Source organism: Pristiophorus japonicus, chromosome 7 (genome assembly GCF_044704955.1).
Source record: "Pristiophorus japonicus isolate sPriJap1 chromosome 7, sPriJap1.hap1, whole genome shotgun sequence".
Lineage (NCBI taxonomy): Eukaryota > Metazoa > Chordata > Chondrichthyes > Pristiophoridae > Pristiophorus > Pristiophorus japonicus.
This window is the reverse complement of record NC_091983.1, coordinates 130,606,677-130,627,812: the sequence shown is the minus strand read 5'-3', so window position 1 is coordinate 130,627,812 and position 21,136 is coordinate 130,606,677. Positions and strand designations below refer to the sequence as shown.

Sequence of the window (21,136 nt, the reverse complement as noted above, 5' to 3'; positions counted from 1 at the left end):
AGATGAGTAAAAGTGGAGGGCAGAGAAATCCAAGGCAAAAACCAAAAAGGGCCACTGCAGGAGGGGTCAAAACTAAAAATCATGGTTTAAAAACTAGTATTAAAATACTCTCCCTGAACGCACGCAGCATTCGAAATAAAGTAAATGAGTTGACGGCACAAATCATTACAAATGGGTATGATTTGGTGGCCATTACAGAAACGTGGTTGCAGGGTGGCCAAGACTGGGAATTAAACGTACAGGGGTATCTGACGATTCGGAAAGATAGACAAGAAAGGAAAGGAGGTGGGGTAGCTCTGTTAATAAAGGATGATATCAGGGCAGTTGTGAGAGACAATATTGGCTCGAATGAACAAAATGTTGAATCATTGTGGGTGGAGATTAGAGATAGTAAGGGGAAAAAGTCACTGGTGGGCGTAGTTTATATGCCCCCAAATAATAACTTCATGATGGGGCGGGAAATAATCAAGGGAATAATGGAGGCATGTGAAAAAGGAACGGCAGTAATCATGGGGGATTTTAACCTACATAGCGATTGGTCAAATCAAATAGCACGGGGTAGCCTGGAGGAGGAATTCATAGAATGCATACGGGATTGTTTCTTAGAACAGTATGTTACAGAACCTACAAGGGAGCAAGCTATCTTAGATCTGGTCCTGTGTAATGAGACAGGAATAATAAACGATCTCCGAGTAAAAGATCCTCTCGGAATGAGTGATCACAGTATGGTTGAATTTGTAATACAGATTGAGGGTGAGGAAGTAGTGTCTCAAACGAGCGTACTATGCTTAAACAAAGGGGACTACAGTGGGATGAGGGCAGAGTTGGCTAAAGTAGACTGGAAACACAGACTAAACGATGGCACAATTAAGGAACAATGGAGGACTTTTAAGGAGCTCTTTCACAGTGCTCAACAAAAATATATTCCAGTGAAAAAGAAGGGCGGTAAGAGAAGGGATAACCAGCCGTGGATAACCAAGGAAATAAAGGAGAGTATCAAATTAAAAACCAATGCGTATAAGGTGGCCAAGGTTAGTGGGAAAATAGAAGATTGGGAACATTTTAAACGACAGCAAAGAATGATTAAGAAAGCAATAAAGAAAGGAAAGATAGATTACGAAGGTAAACTTGCGCAAAACATAAAAACGGATAGTAAAAGCTTTTACAGATATATAAAACGGAAAAGAGTGACTAAAGTAAATGTTGGTCCCTTAGAAGATGAGAAGGGGGATTTAATAATGGGAAATGTGGAAATGGCTGAGACCTTAAACAATTATTTTGCTTCGGTCTTCACAGTGGAAGACACAGAAACCATGCCAGAAATTGCTGGTCACAGGAATGTGGGAAGGGAGGACCTTGAGACAATCACTATCACTAGTGGGGTAGTGCTGGACAGGCTAATGGGACTCAAGGTAGACAAGTCCCCTGGTCCTGATGAAATGCATCCCAGGGTATTAAAAGAGATGGCGGAAGTTATAGCAGATGCATTCGTTATAATCTACCAAAATTCTCTGGACTCTGGGGAGGTACCATCGGATTGGAAAGCAGCTAATGTAACGCCTCTGGTTAAAAAAAAAAAGGGGGCAGACAAAAGGCAGGTAACTATAGGCCGGTTAGTTTAACATCTGTAGTGGGGAAAATGCTTGAAACTATCATTAAGGAAGAAATAGCGGGACATCTAGATAGGAATAGTGCAATCAAGCAGACGCAGCATGAATTCATGAAGGGGAAATCATGTTTAACTAATTTACTGGAATTCTTTGAGGATGTAACGAGCATGGTGGATAGAGGTGTACTGATGGATGTGGTGTATTTAGATTTCCAAAAGGCATTCGATAAGGTGCCACACAAAAGGTTACTGCAGAAGATAAAGGTACGCGGAGTCAGTGGAAATGTATTAGCATGGATCGAGAATTGGCTGGTTAACAGAAAGCAGAGAGTCGGGATAACTGGGTCCTTTTCGGGTTGGAAATCGGTGGTTAGTGGTGTGCCACAGGATCGGTGCTGGGACCACAACTGTTTACAATATATATAGATGACCTGGAAGAGGGGGACAGAGTGTAGTGTAACAAAATTTGCAGATGACACAAAGATTAGTGGGAAAGCGGGTTGTGTAGAGGACACAGAGGCTGCAAAGAGATTTAGATAGGTTAAGCGAATGGGCTAAGGTTTGGCAGATGGAATACAATGTCGGAAAGTGTGAGGTCATCCACCTTGGGGGAAAAAAATCAGTAAAAGGGAATATTATTTGAATGGGGAGAAATTACAACATGCTGCAGTGCAGAGGGACCTGGGGGTCCTTGTGCATGAATCCCAAAAAGTTAGTTTGCAGGTGCAGCAGGTAATCAGGAAGGCGAATGGAATGTTGGCCTTCATTGCGAGAGGGATGGAGTACAAAAGCAGGGAGGTCCTTCTGCAACTGTATAGGGTATTGGTGAGGCCGCACCTGGAGTACTGCGTGCAGTTTTGGTCACCTTACTTAAGGAAGGATATACTAGCTTTGGAGGGGGTACAGAGACGATTCACTAGGCTGATTCTGGAGATGAGGGGGTTACCTTATGATGATAGATTGAGTAGACTGGGTCTTTACTCGTTGGAGTTCAGAAGGATGAGGGGTGATCTTTTAGAAACATTTAAAATAATGAAAGGGACAGACAAAATAGAGGCAGAGAGATTGTTTCCACTGGTCGGGAAGACTAGAATTAGGGGGCACAGCCTCAAAATACGGGGGAGCCAATTTAAAACCGAGTTGAGAAGGAATTTCTTCTCCCAGAGCGTTGTGAATCTGTGGAATTCTCTGCCCAAGGAAACAGTTGAGGCTAGCTCATTGAATGTATTCAAATCACAGATAGATAGATTTTTAACCAATAAGGGAATTAAGGGTTCTGGGGAGCGGGCGGGTAAGTGGAGCTGAGTCCATGGCTAGATCAGCCATGATCTTGTTGAATGGCAGAGCAGGCTCGAGGGGCTAGATGGCCTACTCCTGTTCCTAATTCTTATGTTCTTATGTTCTTATGTATCCCTCTTTTTCTGGACTGAATTCAAAAACAGTCCCAGATGTGAAAGGCTAGTGCCAACATCTATTGAAAGTAAGATGATTAGTTTTTAATTCCATGCTTCTCATACTCCAGATATTTTGCTGAGGAAGTTTATTTGGGAGAAAATATACAAAGTAGTTCTGCAAGAAAAAGTAACTGTACAAAAATAAATCAGGCTTGTTTTGGAATATTTAATGCTTTTATTGGACATTTTGTACTTGGATATTTAACCAACCATGATAAATTGTGAAGCTGTGCAGCTTTTCCACAATAAATTGTTGACAGCTTCCATGTCTGATGTTTCCAGGAGAATAGGAATGCAGGAGTCTCTGGCATTTTCCATATGGTTGCCAGGCGCAGCTTCATTTCTCTTTGATAAAATTAATTTTATGGTTCTCAATCACAAATACAAATAGAGAATCAGAAACTGATAATATATTAGCAAAAATTGACACCAGGATATGGGTGCTGCAAACAATTATAGAAATTTTTAATTTTAGTCCTTTGCAGCTCAATGTCATAAAATTTTGACAGGAAGAATCCTGATTTATCTTTTATAAATTTATGACATGTTTCATCGAAGAGAGCAAACCACTGTTCAGAAATAGCAAACACAATCTGACAACAAAAGTAAAAAGTAATGGTAAAGTGAATAGTCCATTATCTGGGTGACATCATTTGGACCCAGGTCACCGTTTGGAGCGGGGCAGGAGCATCATTGGGGTCCTGGTAAAGCAGAGGAATGGGAAGGTCGTGGCGGACTTGCGACGAGTGATCAGGGCGGACGAGTGATGAGGGATCGTGGCTGAGATTTGGTGAGTGATCGTGATGGAGGTTTGCCGAATGTTTGGTGCGGAGGTGTGGCGGGAGATCGTGGTGGAGGTGCGGCGAGTGTTTTTGTGGCGGAGGAGCAGTGAGGGATTGTGGCAGAGGTACAGCAAATGTTTATGGCGGAGGAGTAGCGAGAGATTGTGGCGGAGGTGCGGCGAATGATGGTACAGGGCCCAGAAGAGCCCAGGGGCAGCACGGGCCCGCCCAAACTGCGATATGTGTGCGCACTAGGTCTGTGAAGTAGAGCAGGTCTCCAGTTGTCCTGGTTAACCCTTGCCACTGGATAAAGGCCTACCTCTGTCAAGCCCATGTGGTGGCTGACCGACATCTTCCACCCTTTCAATTGGAGTTCAGGACTGGAACATTGGGTCCTCCTTTGAAACATCTGTGAACTCATATATGGAAGAAAGTCATCCTCATTCGAGGGACTGCCTACGATGATGAAAAGGAGGATTGCAATAACACAATTTAAATGAAATCAAAGCTTCCCTCATTGGAACACCAACCAACAAATATTAGTAAAAAAATTGCAACTTTTGTTTTCTAAATGTAACGATAATGAGATTATAGCTGGAATTTTGCCTACCTCGGCAGGCCCGGTGTGGGTAGTGGGCATGACGGGTAGCGGCCCTGCTGCTAGCTCCATCCCACTGCTGCAAACAAACTTATGTTAATAGGGCCTATTAAAGCAACACAGCACGTTACCAGCCCAATTAAATAGCGTAGATCTGGTGATGTCATTCATGATGCGTTTTCAGCCGGGATCTTTAAAGGGACCATGGCCAAATTAGATTTGACATTTAATCTAACATAGTGCTGTCAGTGAACTACAGCATTCGAGTTCTGCAATCACAGACAATGACTGCATAAAGGCAGAGGGCTGGCCCCCAGCTTCTCTGATGACACCCTCCATAAGCTTCTTGTGTGTTGTTGGGAGCTGTACCCATTCAAGCAAGTGGGGAATATTCCATCACACTCCTGACTTGTGCCTTGTAGATGGTGGAAAGGATTTAGGGAGTCAGGAGGTAAGTCGTCGCAGAATACCCAGCCTCTGACCCGCTCTTATTGCCACAGTTTTTATGTGACCGATCCAGTTAGGTTTCTGGTCAATGGTGACCCCCAGGATGTCGATGGTGGGGGATTCAGCAATGGTATTTACCCATACCTGACCTCTGGGTAATACCTTTTCAAGCTTTTTTCACAATTCTCAGAAATTCCACATTAGCTGTACAGTGGGTACCCACTATCGCGCCACAATGTTGCTGACAGAGGTGTGTTAAGTGCAGCCGGAGTAGATGGCGGACTGCGACCCTGCTCCCGGTTCCATCGCGCTCTGTTGAAGTGATATTGCCCTGATATTGCCCGGGCTTGTTAAGCCCGCCCTCTGAGTTTCCCGGCCAATTAAAAAGAAGCGGATCTGATGACACTATTTGATTAAGCATCATCAGCTGGGTTCCTTAAAGGGACTGTACCCACATTCATTTTGACAGTTGTGCTGTCAGTGATCTTCAGCATTGAGGTGCTCTAACACTGACAGCACTGCACAAAGGTGCATGGCTGTACCCAGGCTTTCCCATGAATCCCTCCTAATGCTTATGGAGGAGTCCGAGCATGCAGGGAATTTCTGTTTCCTTCCAATGGGCGGAAGAGACCTCCCCAGGAGATTAACGCAGCCTTGTTGCACATTGCACAGGAGAGGACAAGCAGGGATGTCATCAGGAGGACCAGCTGCAATGGCGCAAACCTTTCAAAGATCTCAGTAGGTCATGAAATGTTATTGCAAAGCCATACTCAACCTCATCCTGCTGTGCCACTCATCACATCCCCATCTCTCTTCCTTACCCTACTCCTGTACATCCTTACTCACACCAATTTACCTTGCACCTCCACCCATCCCTCTCTCTCTATCTACATTATCACATCCCCATCTCACTTGCCATCCCTCATACCCGTCCTCATCCTAGTGCAATCATACCAACTAACAACACACATGAGTAGGCATTGGTGTCTTAGCCAATGTTCATGTAAAGTTTCTGCTGATGTGTTGTCAAACATTGAAATCTTTATTTTGAAAACTTTGCCTCCTCGGAGAGATTTTTGTGCACCTTTGGAAGTGGCTTAATGAGTTGTAGTGACTGGTGAGACATAAAGGCAGCTACTGCCCCCCACCCTTCCCACCCCCCCCTCCTCCTCCCATGTAATGGTAATGAGTGTGAAAAGAATGGCTTGGGCATTGCAGGGATGCTTTATGGTGTTGGTGTGAGATGGTGCAAAACTTGCACAACATGTGGCAGCCAGGGTGTACAGTGTCAAGTGAAGTAAATGTGGTCACTGTGAGGCCATCCCTGGCCTCCTGGGCACCAATATTGTCAGGTGCTGATGCCTGTGTCATAAGAACATAAGAAATATGAGCAGGGGTAGGCCATTTGGCCACTCAAGCCTGCTCCACTATTTAATAAGATCATGGCTGATCTGATCATAGACTCAGCTCCACTTCCCTGCCCACTCGCCATAGCCGTTTATTCCCTTATCGCTCAAAAATCTGTGTATCTCCGCCTTAAATATATTCAATGACCCAGCCTTCACAGCTCTCTGGGGCAGTGAATTCCACAGATTTACAACCCTCAGAGAAGAAATTCCTCCTCATCTCAGTTTTAAATGGGCAGCTCCTTATGCTGAGACTATGACCCCTAGTTTTAGTTTCCCCTATGAGTGGAAATATCCTCTCTGCATTCACCTTGTCGAGCCCCCTCATAATCTTATATATTTCGATAAGATCACCTCTCATTCTTCTGAACTCCAATGAGTATAGGCCCAACCTAATCAACCTATCTTCATAAGTCAACCCCCTCATCTCCGGAATCAACCCAGTGAACCTTCTCTGAACAGCCTCCAATGCAAGTATATCGTTCCTTAAATATGAAGACCAAAACTGTACGCAGTACTCCAGGTGTGGCCTCACCAATATCCTGTACAGTTGTAGCAGAACTTCTCTGCTTTTATACTCCATCTCCATTGCAATAGAGGCCAATATTCCATTTGCCTTCCTGATTACTTGCTTTACCTGCATACTAACTTTTTGTGTTTCGTGCACAAGGACTCCCAGGTCCCACTGTTCTGCAGCACTTTGCAATTTTTCTCCATTTAAATTATAATTTGCTTTTCTATTCTTTCTGCCAAAGTGGATAACCTCACATTTTCCCACATTATACTCCCATCTGCCAAATTTTTACCCACTCACTTAGCCTGTCTATATCCCTTTGCAGATTATTTGTGTCCTCCTCACAATTTTCTTTCCCACCCATCTTTGTATCATCAGCAAACTTGGCTACATTACACTCGGTCGCTTCATCCAAGTTATTAATATAGATTGTAAATAGTTGAGGCCCCAGCACCATTCCCTGTGGCACCACACTAGTTACTGTTTGCCAACCGTAAAATGACCCATTTATCCTAACTCTCTGTTTTCTGTTAGTTAGCCAATCCTCTAATCCATGCGAATATATTACCCCCATTCCGTAAACTTTTATCTTGTGCAGTAACCTTTTATGTGGCACCTTATCGAATACCTTCTGGAAATCCACTGATTTCCCCCTTATCCACCCTGCTCGTTACATCCTCAAAGAATTCCGGCAAATTTGTCACACATGATTTCCCTTTCCTAAAACCATGTTGACTCTGCTTGATTGAAACATGCTTTTCCAAATGTCCTGCTACTGCTTCCTTAATAATGGACTCCAGCATTTTCCCAACGACAGATGTTAGGCTAACTGGGCTATAGTTTTCTGCTTTCTATCTGCCTCCTTTTTTAATTAGGGGCGTTACATTTGCAGTTTTCCAATCCGCTGGGACCTCTCCAGAATCCAGGGAATTTTGGTAGATTACAACCAATGCATCCTGTGCAGCACTGTGTCCTGTTCAGCATCAGTTGATTACGAAGAAGGTTGGTGCTGCTGGTGTACCTGGTGGTGTTGGTGTTGGGGCTGATCATGGTATGATTCTGAGGATCAAGGTGAGAGCATAAATCATCCCCATTTTGGAGTTAGATATGGCAGCAAGAGATGATAGAAGCAATCTGTCAATGGTGAGATATGTTGTTCCAAGGAGGTGACAGTGTTCAGTCGCCTAAGAACTCATTTTTAGAGTAGGAGCAAGCCTTCCTCGATTCCGAGGGACTACCTATAATGATGATGATGATGACAGTGAATAGTTTATTCCAAACACTTCCAAAATGCATAAAGCTGAAAAGTGTCTTCCAAATCCTGAAAGCTCCAGCTTCTAAGATTGGAAAGTGAACAGCTGTGAAATGATAGCTTTTATACCACTTTTGCAGCTGTAAAATGTTCAAAGCAATGTTGAAAACCCGACCTACTTACCTGACGTGATCCGAGAGCGATGTGAACCTCATGAAAAAGTTGGAAAAATAGTTAGTAGAGGGTAAAATACTATCTATAAATACCCTCTTAACTATTTCAATTGGCTCACCCGTCGCTTTGTGCTGGATCTGTAAAGCATAGGCAGACCCGGCACTTGGGAAACTGACACGGAGACAGGTTCAGAGCGGGATACCATCCCACTGTCAATCTCTTAGAAACATAGAAACATAGAAAATAGATACAGAAGTAGGCCATTCGGCCCTTCAAGCCTGTCAGTCCAGCCATCCCGGGAATCAGTCTGGTGAACCTTCGCTGCACTCCTCAATAGCAAGAACATCCTTCCTCAGATTAGGAGACCAAAACTGAACACAATATTCCAGGTAAGGCCTCACCTAGGCCCTGTACAACTGCAGTAAGACCTCCCTGCTCCTATACTCAAATCCCCTAGCTATGAAAGCCAACATACCATTTGCCTTCTTCACCGCCTGCTGTACCTGCATGCCAACTTTCAATGACTGATGTACCATGACACCCAGGTCTCGTTACACCTCCCCTTTTCCTAATCTGCCACCATTCAGATATAATCTGCCTTCTTGTTTTTGCCCCCAAAGTGGGTAACCTCACATTTATCCACATTATACTGCATTTGCCCATTCACCTAACCTGTCCAAGTCACTCTGCATCCTTTTAGTGTCCTCCTCACAGCTCACACCGCCACCCAGTTTAGTGTCATTTGCAAACTTGGAGATATTACACTCAATTCCTTCATCCAAATCATTAATGTATATTGTAAATAGCTGGGGTCCCAGCACTGAACCTTGTGGCACCCCACTAGTCACTGCCTGCCATTCTGAAAAGGATCCGTTTATCCCGAGTCTCTGCTTCCTGTCTGCCAACCAGTTCTCTATCCACGTCAGTACATTATCTCCAATACCATGTGCTTTAATTTTGCACACCAATCTCTTGTGTGGAACCTTGTCAAAAGCCTTTTGAAAGTCCAAATACACCACATCCACTGGTTCTCCCTTGTGCACTCTACTAGTTACATCCTCAAAAAATTCCAGAAGATTTGTCAAGCATGATTTCCCTTTCATAAATCCATGCTGACTTGGACCGATCCTGTCACTGCTTTCCAAATGCGCTGTTATTTCATCATTAATAATTGATTCCAACATTTTCCCCGCTACTGATGTCAGGCTAACCGATCTATAATTACCCATTTTCTCTCCCTCCTTTTTTAAAAAGTGGTGTTACATTAGTTACCCTCCAGTCCATAGGAGCTGCTCCAGAGTCGATAGACTGTTGGAAAATGATCACCAATGCATCCACTATTTCTAGCGCCACTTCCTTAAGTACTCTGGGATGCAGACCATCAGGCCCTATGGATTTATCGGCCTTCAATCCCATCAATTTCCCTGACACAATTTCCTGCCTAATAAGAATATCCTTCATTTCCTCCTTCTAAATAGACCCTCGGTCCCCTAGTACTTCCAGAAGATTATTTGTGTCTTCCTTCGTGAAGACAGAACCAAAGTATTTGTTCAATTGGTCTGCCATTTTTTTGTTCCCCATTATAAATTCACCTGAATCTGACTGCAAGGGACCTACATTTGTCTTCACTAATCTCTTCCTCTTCACATATCTATAGAAGCTTTTGCAGTCAGTTTTTATGTTCCCGGCAAGCTTCCTCTCGTACTCTATTCTCCCCCCTCCTAATTAAACCCTTAGTCCTCCTTTGCTGAATTCTAAATGTCTCCCAGTCCTCAGGCTTGCTGCTTTTTCTGGCCAATTCATATGCCTCTTCCTTGGAATTAACACGATCCTTAATTTCCTTTGTTAGCCACGGTTGAGCCACCTTCCCCGTTTTATTTTTACTCCAAACAGGGATGTACAATTATTGAAGTTCATCCATGTGATCTTTAAATGTTTGCCATTGCCTATCCACCGTCAACCCTTTAAGTATCATTTGCCAGTCTATTCTAGCCAATTCACATCTCATACCATCAAAGTTACCTTTCCTTAAGTTCAGGACCCTAGTCTCTGAATTAACACTGTCACTCTCCATCTTAATAAAGAATTCTACCATATTATGGTCACCCTTCCACAAGGCGCCTCGCACAACAAATTGCTAATTAGTCCTTTCTCATTACACATCACCCAGTCTAGGATGGCCAACCCTCTAGTTGGTTCCTCGACATATTGGTCTAGAAAACCATCCCTAATACACTCCAGGAAATCTTCCTCCACCGTATTGCTATCAATTTGTTTAGCACAATCAATATGTAGATTAAAGTCGCCCATGATGACTGCTGCACCTTTATTGTACGCATCCCTAATTTCTTGTTTGATGCTGTCCCCAACCTCACTACTACTGTTTGGCAGTCTGTACACAAATCCCACTAGCGTTTTCTACCATTTGGTATTCCGCAGCTCCACCCATACAGATTCCACCTCATCCAAGCTAATGTCCTTTCTTACTATTGCGTTAATTTCCTCTTTAATCAGCAATGCCACCCCACCTCCTTTTCCTTTCTGTCTATCCTTCCTGAATGTTGAATACCCCTGGATTTTGAGTTTCCAGCCTTTTTCACCCTGGAGCCATGTCTGCGTGATGCCAATTATATCATATTCATTAATTGCTGCCTGTGCAGTTAATTCGTCCACCTTATTACGAATACTCCTTGCATTGAGGCACAGAGCCTTTAGGCTTGTCTTTTTAACATACTTTGCCCTTTTAGAATTTTGCTACAACGTGGCCCTTTTTGATTTTTGCCTTAGGTTTCTCTGCCCTCCACTTTTACTTTTCTGATTTTGACAGCGGACCCACTTCCAAACCCGCCCTCTGAGCGCCGGCAAAATTCTGCCCTCCGTGAGGAGAGTGGGCAGAGCTTTCGCACAAAATAACCCGAAGGCAGTTAGATTATTGGATGAAATATAATTATACTCAAATTACCTTATATCCAACAGAAGTACAAGATATACTGTGCTATAATTACAGTGTCACACATAGTAAGAAAACTCAATCTTATAGTTAAGTCGATTCTAAATTTTATCTAGAACTGTACTAAAGCATTCTAAAACTTTCCATTATTTTTGTGCTAATTCATGATATTTTCTCTGTTTTCTCTTTTCCACAACTGTCATAAGTAAACAGTTTTCATGATAACAGCTCTGCAGTGTGATTAAATGGTCCCTGCTGATTCATGCCATTATGAAGTGTTTTTCTGCTTGCCTTTACAGATGCTAGTAAAGCAACATTCACAGCATCCCCAAGCTCCTGTTTTCTTGCAAACCGCAATAAAAGTTCATTGCTCTCTACTGATGCTATGGTAAAAAATGAATCTCTGGCAGACCAGCCATATACACCTCTATCAGCAAGCCACCACAGCTTGGCTACCAGTGTGACTCCATTCGCAGATACTGAAAATGACACTCTTCCAATGACAGGTAAGAAAGTAGCCCTGTAATTTTTTCAACACTGCAGGGTGATTATGTTAAACTTCTTTATAACTGACCCTGTGATCTGCATTCAAATCCATTTCTGTGGTTACTTCCAAATGACCCACACAAAATAACCCCTTTAAAACATGTGCAAATAAAAAGGAGCAAAAACTTCCAATGTAGAAATCTGAAATAAAAACACATAATATAATTGTAACGCAAGACCATAATTATCTGTAAAGAGTAGCCTGCATCATTTCTTTACAGATGCCTATAGATCCGCTGTATATTTCCAGCAATTTCTGTTTTTATTATTTTGAAAACACACTTCTATGGTTCTAAAAAAAAACCAAGGGGCCAATTTTCAGCAAGACCTCCGCCTGCCCAAGTGCCACCCAAAGTGCCACCGATGGCCGCCGAGGTACCAGATGCTACTTTGGGTGGGATATTCAGGAAGAAGGTCCTTCGAAGATCGGCGGGCGGCAAATGGAAGATGTATGCCGCCAATCTGGGTGGCAGCGGGCGGGAGGTTGCATTCTTGGTGGCAGAGGCGCTTGCTGCCCAAGTGCCGCCGAGGATGGAGTCGGGCCCACGGAAGGTCGAAGATCTGAAAAAAAAACAACAGCAAAAAAATAAAACAAGTATCCGAAGATCTTCAGGGACCCCATTACAGGTAAGTCGCTGTTGAAAAAAAGTATTAAAACGTTCACTTACCTTTTTTTCAGGTTCTTCATACTCACCGTTGGGGACAGACCAGCCTCCAGCCAGCAGTCCACCCCGTTCTGCTGCTGAGTCCCGCCGACTCCCGCCCACAGGAATATGGGAGCTCGGCGGGCGGGAGGTCAGTTGTGCCACTCGGCCGTCCGCTGACGTCAGCAGGCGGTTCCCGGCGGCTCTCCCCTCCCACCCACTCCAGGCCACCCAAAAAGTGGGTCAGGAGGAATGTCAGCGGCAGTGGTCAGCAGTCGGTGGCAGCGGGCATTGAGGTGCTGAAAATCGGCCCCCATGTTATCAAGGAAAGCTGCTCTAATGCCCAAATTCTTTCTTACCTTTTCACTTAGAAAACTTAGATCAATAAATTAATTCTGGACCCAAACTAGACCAGTAAGTACTGAAAGTAACTAAACTACAGGCCATACTCATTAACTACTCTATCAGGATGAAGACGGTTTCTCTGACTGATCTTACTCGCTACTGGGCTGACGGGAGCGACGTCCTGATTGGGTTCGGCTCAGTAATGATTTTTTTCTAATTCTTTGCGTACAAATCATTTCCTCCATTTACTACATTATTAAATTCAGTTTATGTCGGGCAAGGATCACTATCTTGTCTGACTCCATGCAAAGATTACTTCCATTATTTCTCTTATAAGAACTTAAGAAATAGATATAAGAACATAAGAAATAGGAGCAGGAGTAGGCCATTTGACCCCTCGACCCTGCTCCGCCATTCAATAAGATCATGGCTGATTGGATCCTGGCCTCAAATTCTCTTGATTAAGGAATAAATGCCATTCAGGATTTTCTCTCTTTCAACATCTCTTTCCATCTTCCCCTTCAAAGACAGAAATTATGACTTCAGTTTATTTCATAGAGACACTACTAATATTCTTTACTGGCAAGTTAAATGGAATTATGTTATGTTTTAGGACATCAATGGATATTTTTTTATTATGCTCAGCACCAAAGACCATTCTTGTAAGTAAACCTCACTCCTTATGAACCAGAGTGTGATTTTAAACACACAATATCTAGTAATGTAGTGTTGGCCAAGGATCAAACAGGAATCTGTGTCATTATAATGAGCTCCTGAATCGAGATGAGCCCTCTTGGGGGGGCCTAGAACAAAGGGACGTGGATATAAGATTAAATGTAGCAGAATTAGGACAGAGGGCAGCAGACACTTTATTACACAGAGGCAGTGAGGCTGTGGAATGAATTACCAGAGTTAGTGATTGAATCAGAAATCACGTCAACATTTAAGAATAGGTTAGATAGGTAGTTGAAGGAAAAAAGAATAAAAGGATATGGGAACAATGCAGGCACATGGGATTATAGGATGACAGCTTCGCTAACTACAACAGCATATGCTGATAATGCAGCCTTATTATTTGCTCCCAAATCGCCGAATGGAAAAGCAGATGCCCCACAAGTTGGTCATGGGAGATATTATTCAGACTCACACCTGCAAGTCTCCATAGTGCTGGCTGGGTCTTGCAAAAACACGGCTTATACAAATTCTTCACGTGGTTAGCATTGACAAATATATTAAGTCTAGTAAAACTGCTGTACATTGACTAAAATGTACTTTATACATAATATTACCACACCCTGAAGTGTAATCTGCTCAACAGCTTACACATGGCAGACTGAGTGGCAGATTTAGTTTGACAGACATGATGCAAGCAATATTCACGATTACATTTACAACCTTAGAACAAATTTCCTATATCCACTTACAAACCTTTCCTTGGGGTGAAAAGCAATTATTTTTACAGTAATCACCAGTTATCAGTTCTTATGATAACACTATGCTCTGCCTCAATTTACTGACACTGTAGCCATTTAATACCTGTCTGAGTAAGGTTTTGGGTATGGCATGTGCAAAAATAACTTTCTGATTGTAAGATATTTCTTCCATTAAAGAATGCAGGGTAACTTCCATTAAGAACATCTCAATTGCCATCCTGGTTATCTGCCATAATTAGAATTTTTACAGAACAAACCTTTGTGTAAGATATTTAAACAACATAATGTTTCCTTTGTTTTTCATATTGATTCCTTGTATCTCTACATAACTAGGACTACAACTTGAGTGTTTCTAAATTAGATGTACTTGTCATTGTGGTAATTATTGAGCTCTAAAAATATTAGAAAATAGTGATTCTTACCATTTTTGAGTGAAAAGAATTTTCCTAATTTCATTGATAGTAAACTGATGCATATTCCGATGAATAATAGTATGTTACTAAACTAGAGTAGGTCTGGAGAAACAATAAAGGTTCCAAATAATGCAAGTGTGACAAACCAGAAAGGCAACAACATACCGCTTATATTAAAGGAAATTACAATAGGCTCAGGTCAAGTGCAAGATCCTTGTGCTCACCTTTGAATTTTCTGCTCATTTCCCCAGTTGTTAAGAAGCTATGCAGAGGGGCTATATCTGTGGAAAAACACCAGTGTCCAACTTAGTCTGAAAGCTGTGATTATAAGACCAACCCCAAATGAGACTATCCTTTATTCACTTTCTGGTTGTATCAAAATTCTTTCTAAAATCCACTTGAAAATTACAAACTTTTTTCATGTTTTTTTTATATCAGAATTTGCCAAATCATTCAAGTAATGAACATAAATAATTTATTTTCATTTGACCACTATACTCATCCTTTAAATTCACTAAGAATCACAAGATCATAAAATAATTACTGATGAGAAAGGCTACTTATCTATCTTAGTTCATCCATCCAGAATGACCCTAATTTCTCCCATTGCAGCATTCAACTGTTTTATTTTAAAGATTCTGGGTTTTTTCATCCTATGTAGGAGGATAACATGTTCACTAAAGAGATGAGATGCTTATACATCTCTTTCTAATGTTAGCATACCATTGACTTTTTTTGTGCACCAACTAATGGGAAAGAAAATGAACATGGAAACATATATTGCTACATGTATGGCCGAGTTTGCATCAGAATTGGCAGGTGTACCAGACAAAGGGAAATTCAAGGACAAATGCTTAAGTCACAAATATGCAGTCCACTGTGCTTGGTCATGAAAGCTATATTTTCTATAAATACTGTTTTTGTCCTTTGTTACAGATCCTATGGAACTTTCTCACAATAACGGTCATGTGATCACCCCACCTCTGTCTCCTGCTTTGGGCAACAGAGGAAGTGTAATCAACCAAGGACCAATGACTGTCAGGTCTCAGAATGGCAGCACAGCATTATCTGTCCACACGCACTGTCACTCATACCCAGACTCCCTCTACCAGACATTGTCCCAGCCCAATCAAAACTACTATGATACTAGCTCCAACTATCAAACCTTGTTCAGGAATCCGACACATGCCTCTTCCGCAGTCTACCACCACAGAGCGGATCCCAGTCGTTTCACTTCTTTCAATGATCAACCTGTTTCAAGAAACTACTTCAGCAGTAGCTGTGCCGTGTCACCCTATAACTCCAGACCTCCATCTAACTTTGGGTCATCTTCAAATCCACCGGAAGCACACAACATGCAGTTGCTGAATGCAGGCACCTTTAACTTTTTGGGGAATTCGGTTGCATGTCAAGGATCATCATTTCCTTCCACCGGCTCCAATGGTAAGTATCAACAGATAAGCATCTATTCATGTAGAGTGCTGCTTTCCTTCAGAGAACATCTGTGGTTGTAAATATGTGTAAGGGAAGTCATATTCCACTTTCAGTCAAGAGTGGATTAGAACTCAATTCTCCAAACTGAAAATCAAACCCTGTAGAGCTGAAATTATTGGGCAATGCAACATTTTTAATCTTTATCTGAAGGATTGGCTAAGGATTAAGAGAAACAGAAGTAAAAATTTGGATTCATATTCAGCACATTTGTCACCTTTTGCTGCTGGGAGAGGTTGTAAAGTTTTCTACTAGCTTTAAATTTGTTGCAGTCCAATTCTTTTTAAATGCCTCAATGGTAGACAAGACAATCATTTAAATATATCTGCCCAGTGCAATTTTTGTTTGGTGGTGGCCATTTCCTCTAGCTTGTAAGACAGATTGTGATCATGACTTCCTCAGCATAAGAGACACATTTCTGATGGCAGTTAAGGTAAGTTTAGCCTTCCTGTAGTGAAACCCCTGCCAATACTGGTCCAAGTACGGGGGAAGTACAGGGAATTCAGATAAATCTATCGATTGACTTGTATCCCTTTGTTAATCAATCCCATTAACTGAGTCATCTGGAGCTAGCTAAGCAGTAAAATTAGAGTCATCACCATTGTGAGCTGGTATCCGGTAATACAGAACATGTAAAATAGGAGCAGAAAATACTAGAAATACAAATCATGTCTGTCTGCATCTAAAAGAGAAAAGACAATAGTTCAGGCTCTTCAGCAACATTTTCCTGCTAGGCTGCAGTTTCCATAGCAATGAATCTCATAAGAACCAAAACCTACATCTTTATTCACCGTTACCTTTCTATTAATGTGGGAAGATTTAACAATTAACCTTAACTGTGGTAAATTATTTACTGGCGAACACTACAAATGTCCATCACATCCTTACGTCAGCTCTGAAGGTGGAAAATAACACAGCACCAGATCATTTTGCATGCACTAAGGCTATTAAGTCAGATTTATTTATAGGTGAATGATATAGAAAGATGCTGATCTAGTAGAAGAACCAAACATACACAATATATATGAACTGGTCAGTCTGTTTATAAAAAAAAAACAGAAAATACTAAAAGTGTAATTTTCTGACTTTGTGCTGCTGATGGGGAGACTTGCCCAACTGAACACCTACTGAAAATTATGGCTTGTACAGTGTGCAGCTTTTCAACCATTAATCTTCTCTCTGGAAGCGTGAAATCAGAAAATGACTCACCAAGTCCAAATTACTTGCAGCTTTTCTCAGTAAGCACTTGGTAACACAGTGTTTGATGGTGATTTCATATGAAAATGACTACTGCAAGTTGCTGTTTCCATTCCCCTTTGCAAAGGTTGAGCAAAACGGAAGGCAAAAAACCAAAAAATCACAAGAGGCTTGATAGTTTATAAGATGCAAATCACAGAAAATATATTGTGTGATGTATTCCTGTCATTTGCATCTAATTTGATTGATATTAAGATGGATTCCATGTTCCCTGTTATTTCTGGTGGGAAATCCTGGAAGTGGTGGATATGCAGAGAGGAAATGAAGCAGATCCCTGAATGATTTCTTGCCCCGTCTGCTGGAGTTTGGTAGTTTTAAAGCACCTGTTCATTTAAAAAAAATTGAAATGCAACTAGATACATATTTTTAGTTGAGACCAAGATCCTGATTGTTTCTTGCCCGTTGCTCCATAATTGGCAGGAACTGTCACTACAGGCTGTAATTCCAAGAAGAAAACTGAAAGTGAGTGTCCTTTATTGGAAATAACTAAAAAAAAATTGGTCAAGGTTTTTTTCTCGATTTCTTCCAGCTTCCTCATTCCCTGGAGTAACTCTAATGGAAAATCCCACCCAACATTTTTACTGCTTTGCCCTCCAATAGAGGGTACATACCTTCAGTTGTCTTCCTGATACTTTTAGGCCCTTCCTGAGTTCCAGACCTTTGCTGCTAAGAGGCCAGGTCATAGCCTGCATCCATATCTTCACCAATGCCAACTTTGAACCCCTGACATGAGCAACATGATGGCAAAATAATGCCATATTTCTCCAACCCCTATTCAGTTTCCCCCCTACCTGCCCTCCTTCTGTGGCACAGCTCAAAATGAGAACTGAGTGCAGTAGGTTACAAACCTACAGCCTTCCATTCCACAACAGTGAGCATTGCTGAGCGTTAGTCTTCTAAAATTCAGCACCGCTGCAACACTCAAATTATATTTTTAATTGTTATATTTTTGATGTTACAGTACTTTAAAAAAGTGATTACAGACTGAATGATGGGTTAGTTTGGATAAATTGTGGAGCAATAAACAAGTAGCCCTTAACTAAAAATATGTATCTAGTTGAATGGTACATTTTTTTTGGTTAACAATATGATTTAAAAATGCCAAATATCTTTTGGGATATTGCATCTTTAATCTTATGGGGCTGAAAATCCCCCAAAGTGCCAGGATATGCCCACTGGAAACCTCTACTACTGACCCTGGCAGACTTTGGGGTCAGGACGACGTTTCCTTCTTTGAATTCCAAGGGGGGGGCGGGGGTCGTGGCGGGGAGGGGAGGCGCGAGGTGTGGCAGATTGCTCCCCCTTGGTACCCTTTGTACAGAGGCCAAAATATCTGTCAAAAATATGTCACTCCTTTGGGGATTCAGACCGTGATCCAGGCCTGGTCCCCAGGTGAATCTCATTTCCACCTCATTTCTTGAACCACTGCTTAAATTGGGTCAAAGCCAGCATCATTTTGCAGCACAATTTGGGGCACCCACTGACGAGGGAGGAAGAGCCTGGTGTGCCAGCAGAAGGTTTTAATACATTTTATTAGCTGGTGCCGGCAATTGGCTGCCAAAGGACAACTGCCTGTAAAATTATTATTGGCCACACTTCTATCGGGAGGTAACCATGAAGCTTACATTGCATTGGAGCAACTGAAGCAGGACTGGCGGCAGTTTGGGCAGATGATGTTATCCTGCCAGTCTTGCCTCTTTTTAATGATGTCTGCACTGAAATGAGGTAGGTGGAAGAAAGGCTCGACAACACATCTGCCAGAAATTTCAATGCTGGAAAGGCAGCAGAGATCTGACATTACTGGGTCCCGCATCGAGTTTGACCCCATCCTTAACAGCACCCTAAATTTCCCAAAATATCGTGGACCATTGGGGCCAATGTTTATTCATACGTCTGTTTTTTTTTATTGCAGGATACTATGGCAACAATAACTACCCAGAATCTCACAGACTGGGGTCTATGATTGACCAACACGTATCTGTTATTAGTAGTGTTAGCAGCATTCGCTCAGTAGCTGGTTATAATGACATCCATGATCCACTCAACATTCTGGATGACAACGGAAGGAAACAGGCAGGATCATTCTATGCAGATTCATCCCCATTAGTCTGTCGAGCTCCTGTAGGTGAGTTAATGAAATAAGGATCATACATTAAACCATTTCTATATTTATGTTCACAATAAGCATTTATAAAGATCTGTATATAGATATCGGCACCAAAAAACCATGGACTGCAAACCTGATAGTTACAGTAGGGTTGTGCCCATCAGTGTCCTCTAAGGCTAAGCCAATTGGAAAATCCAGAGCCTGCTCACCACGGAAGGCAGGAGACATGCTCAGACCTCCCCCAGCCCTAAACCAAATCTTCTTGCTCCCCTGTGTAAGGTGACTTATCAAAATATATCTTTTTAAAATTACTTTTCTTCAGGAGTCCAAGCTGCATACCTAAACTGGACTCCTCCCCCTCCCCGCTTGGGGCCCACTTCTGTAAATCGTAGGCTGGGACATCTCAGTTAGTATGGATTTCTATAAAGACTGTCATGTTTAACCAACCTTATTAAATGCATAAATAATAAAAACACACACTTGCTCTGCTTGCACAGCATGGACACGATGGGCCGATTGGTCATTTTCCAACATTCCATGGACTCTGGATCAGTTCCTATGGATTGGATTAAAAAAGGAGGGAGAGAGAAAACAGGGAATTATAGAACGGTTAGCCTAACATTAGTGGTGGGGAAAATGCTGGAATCAATTATTAAAGATGTAATAGCAGCGCATCTGGAAAGCAGTGACAGGATCAGTCCAAGTCAGCATGGATTTATCAAAAGGAAATCGTGCTTGATAAATCTTCCAGAGTTTTTTGAGGATGTAACTAGTAGAGTGGACAAGGGAGAACCAGTGGATGTGGCATATTTGGACTTTCAAAAGGCTTTTGACAAGGTCCCACACAAGAGATTAGTGTGCAAAATTAAGGCACATGGTATTGGGGGTAATGTATAACATGGATAGAGAACTGGTTGGCAGACAGAAAGCAAAGAGTGGGAATAAACGGGTTCTTTTCAGAATGGCAGGCAGTGACTAGTGGGGTGCCGCAGGGTTCAGTGCTGGGACCCCAGCTATTTACAATATACATTAATGATTTAGATGAAGGAATTGAAGATAATATCTCCAAGTTTGCAGATGACACTAAGCTGGGTGGCGGTGTGAGTTGCGAGGAGGATGCTAAGAGGCTGCAGGGGAACTTGGACAGGTTAGGTGAATGGGCAAATGCATGGCAGATGCAGTATAATGTGGATAAATGTGAGGTTATCCACTTTGGGAGTAAAAACAGGAAGGCAGATTATTATTTGAATGGTGACAGATTAGTAAAAGGGTAGGTGCAAAGAGACCTGGGTGTCATGGTACATCAGTCATTGAAGTAGGCATGCAGGTACAGCAGGCAGTAAAGAAAGCAAATGGCATGCTGGCCTTCCTAGCGGGGGGATTTGAGTATAGGAGCAGGGAGGTCTTATGCAGTTGTACAGGGCCTTGGCGAGACTACACCTTGAGTATTGTGTGCAGTTTTGGTCTCCTAATCTGAGGAAGGATGTGCTTGCTATTGAAGGAGTGCAGCGAAGGTTCTCTGGACTGATTCCCGGTATGGCAGGACTGACATATGAGAAAAGACTGGATCGGCTAGGCTTATACTCACTGGAATTTAGAAGGATGAGAGGGGATCTCATAAAAACTTATAAAATTCTGACGGGATTGGACAGGTTAGATGCAGGTAGAATGTTCCCGATGTTGGGGAAGTCCAGAACCAGGGGTCACAGTCTAA

General features: G+C 42.3%; 1 protein-coding gene across 1 annotated transcript in view; it reads left to right on the top strand.

The window, feature by feature from the left end:
• The window catches only part of rfx6 (regulatory factor X, 6), a 91,568-nt gene that overhangs the window by 56,917 nt on the left and 13,515 nt on the right, over positions 1–21,136 (top strand). The window contains exons 16-18 of the mRNA XM_070884463.1: positions 11,486–11,692; positions 15,504–16,010; positions 19,228–19,440. Coding sequence (XP_070740564.1) covers positions 11,486–11,692; positions 15,504–16,010; positions 19,228–19,440 — 927 coding nt within the window. The remainder of the gene's footprint in view (positions 1–11,485; positions 11,693–15,503; positions 16,011–19,227; positions 19,441–21,136) is intronic.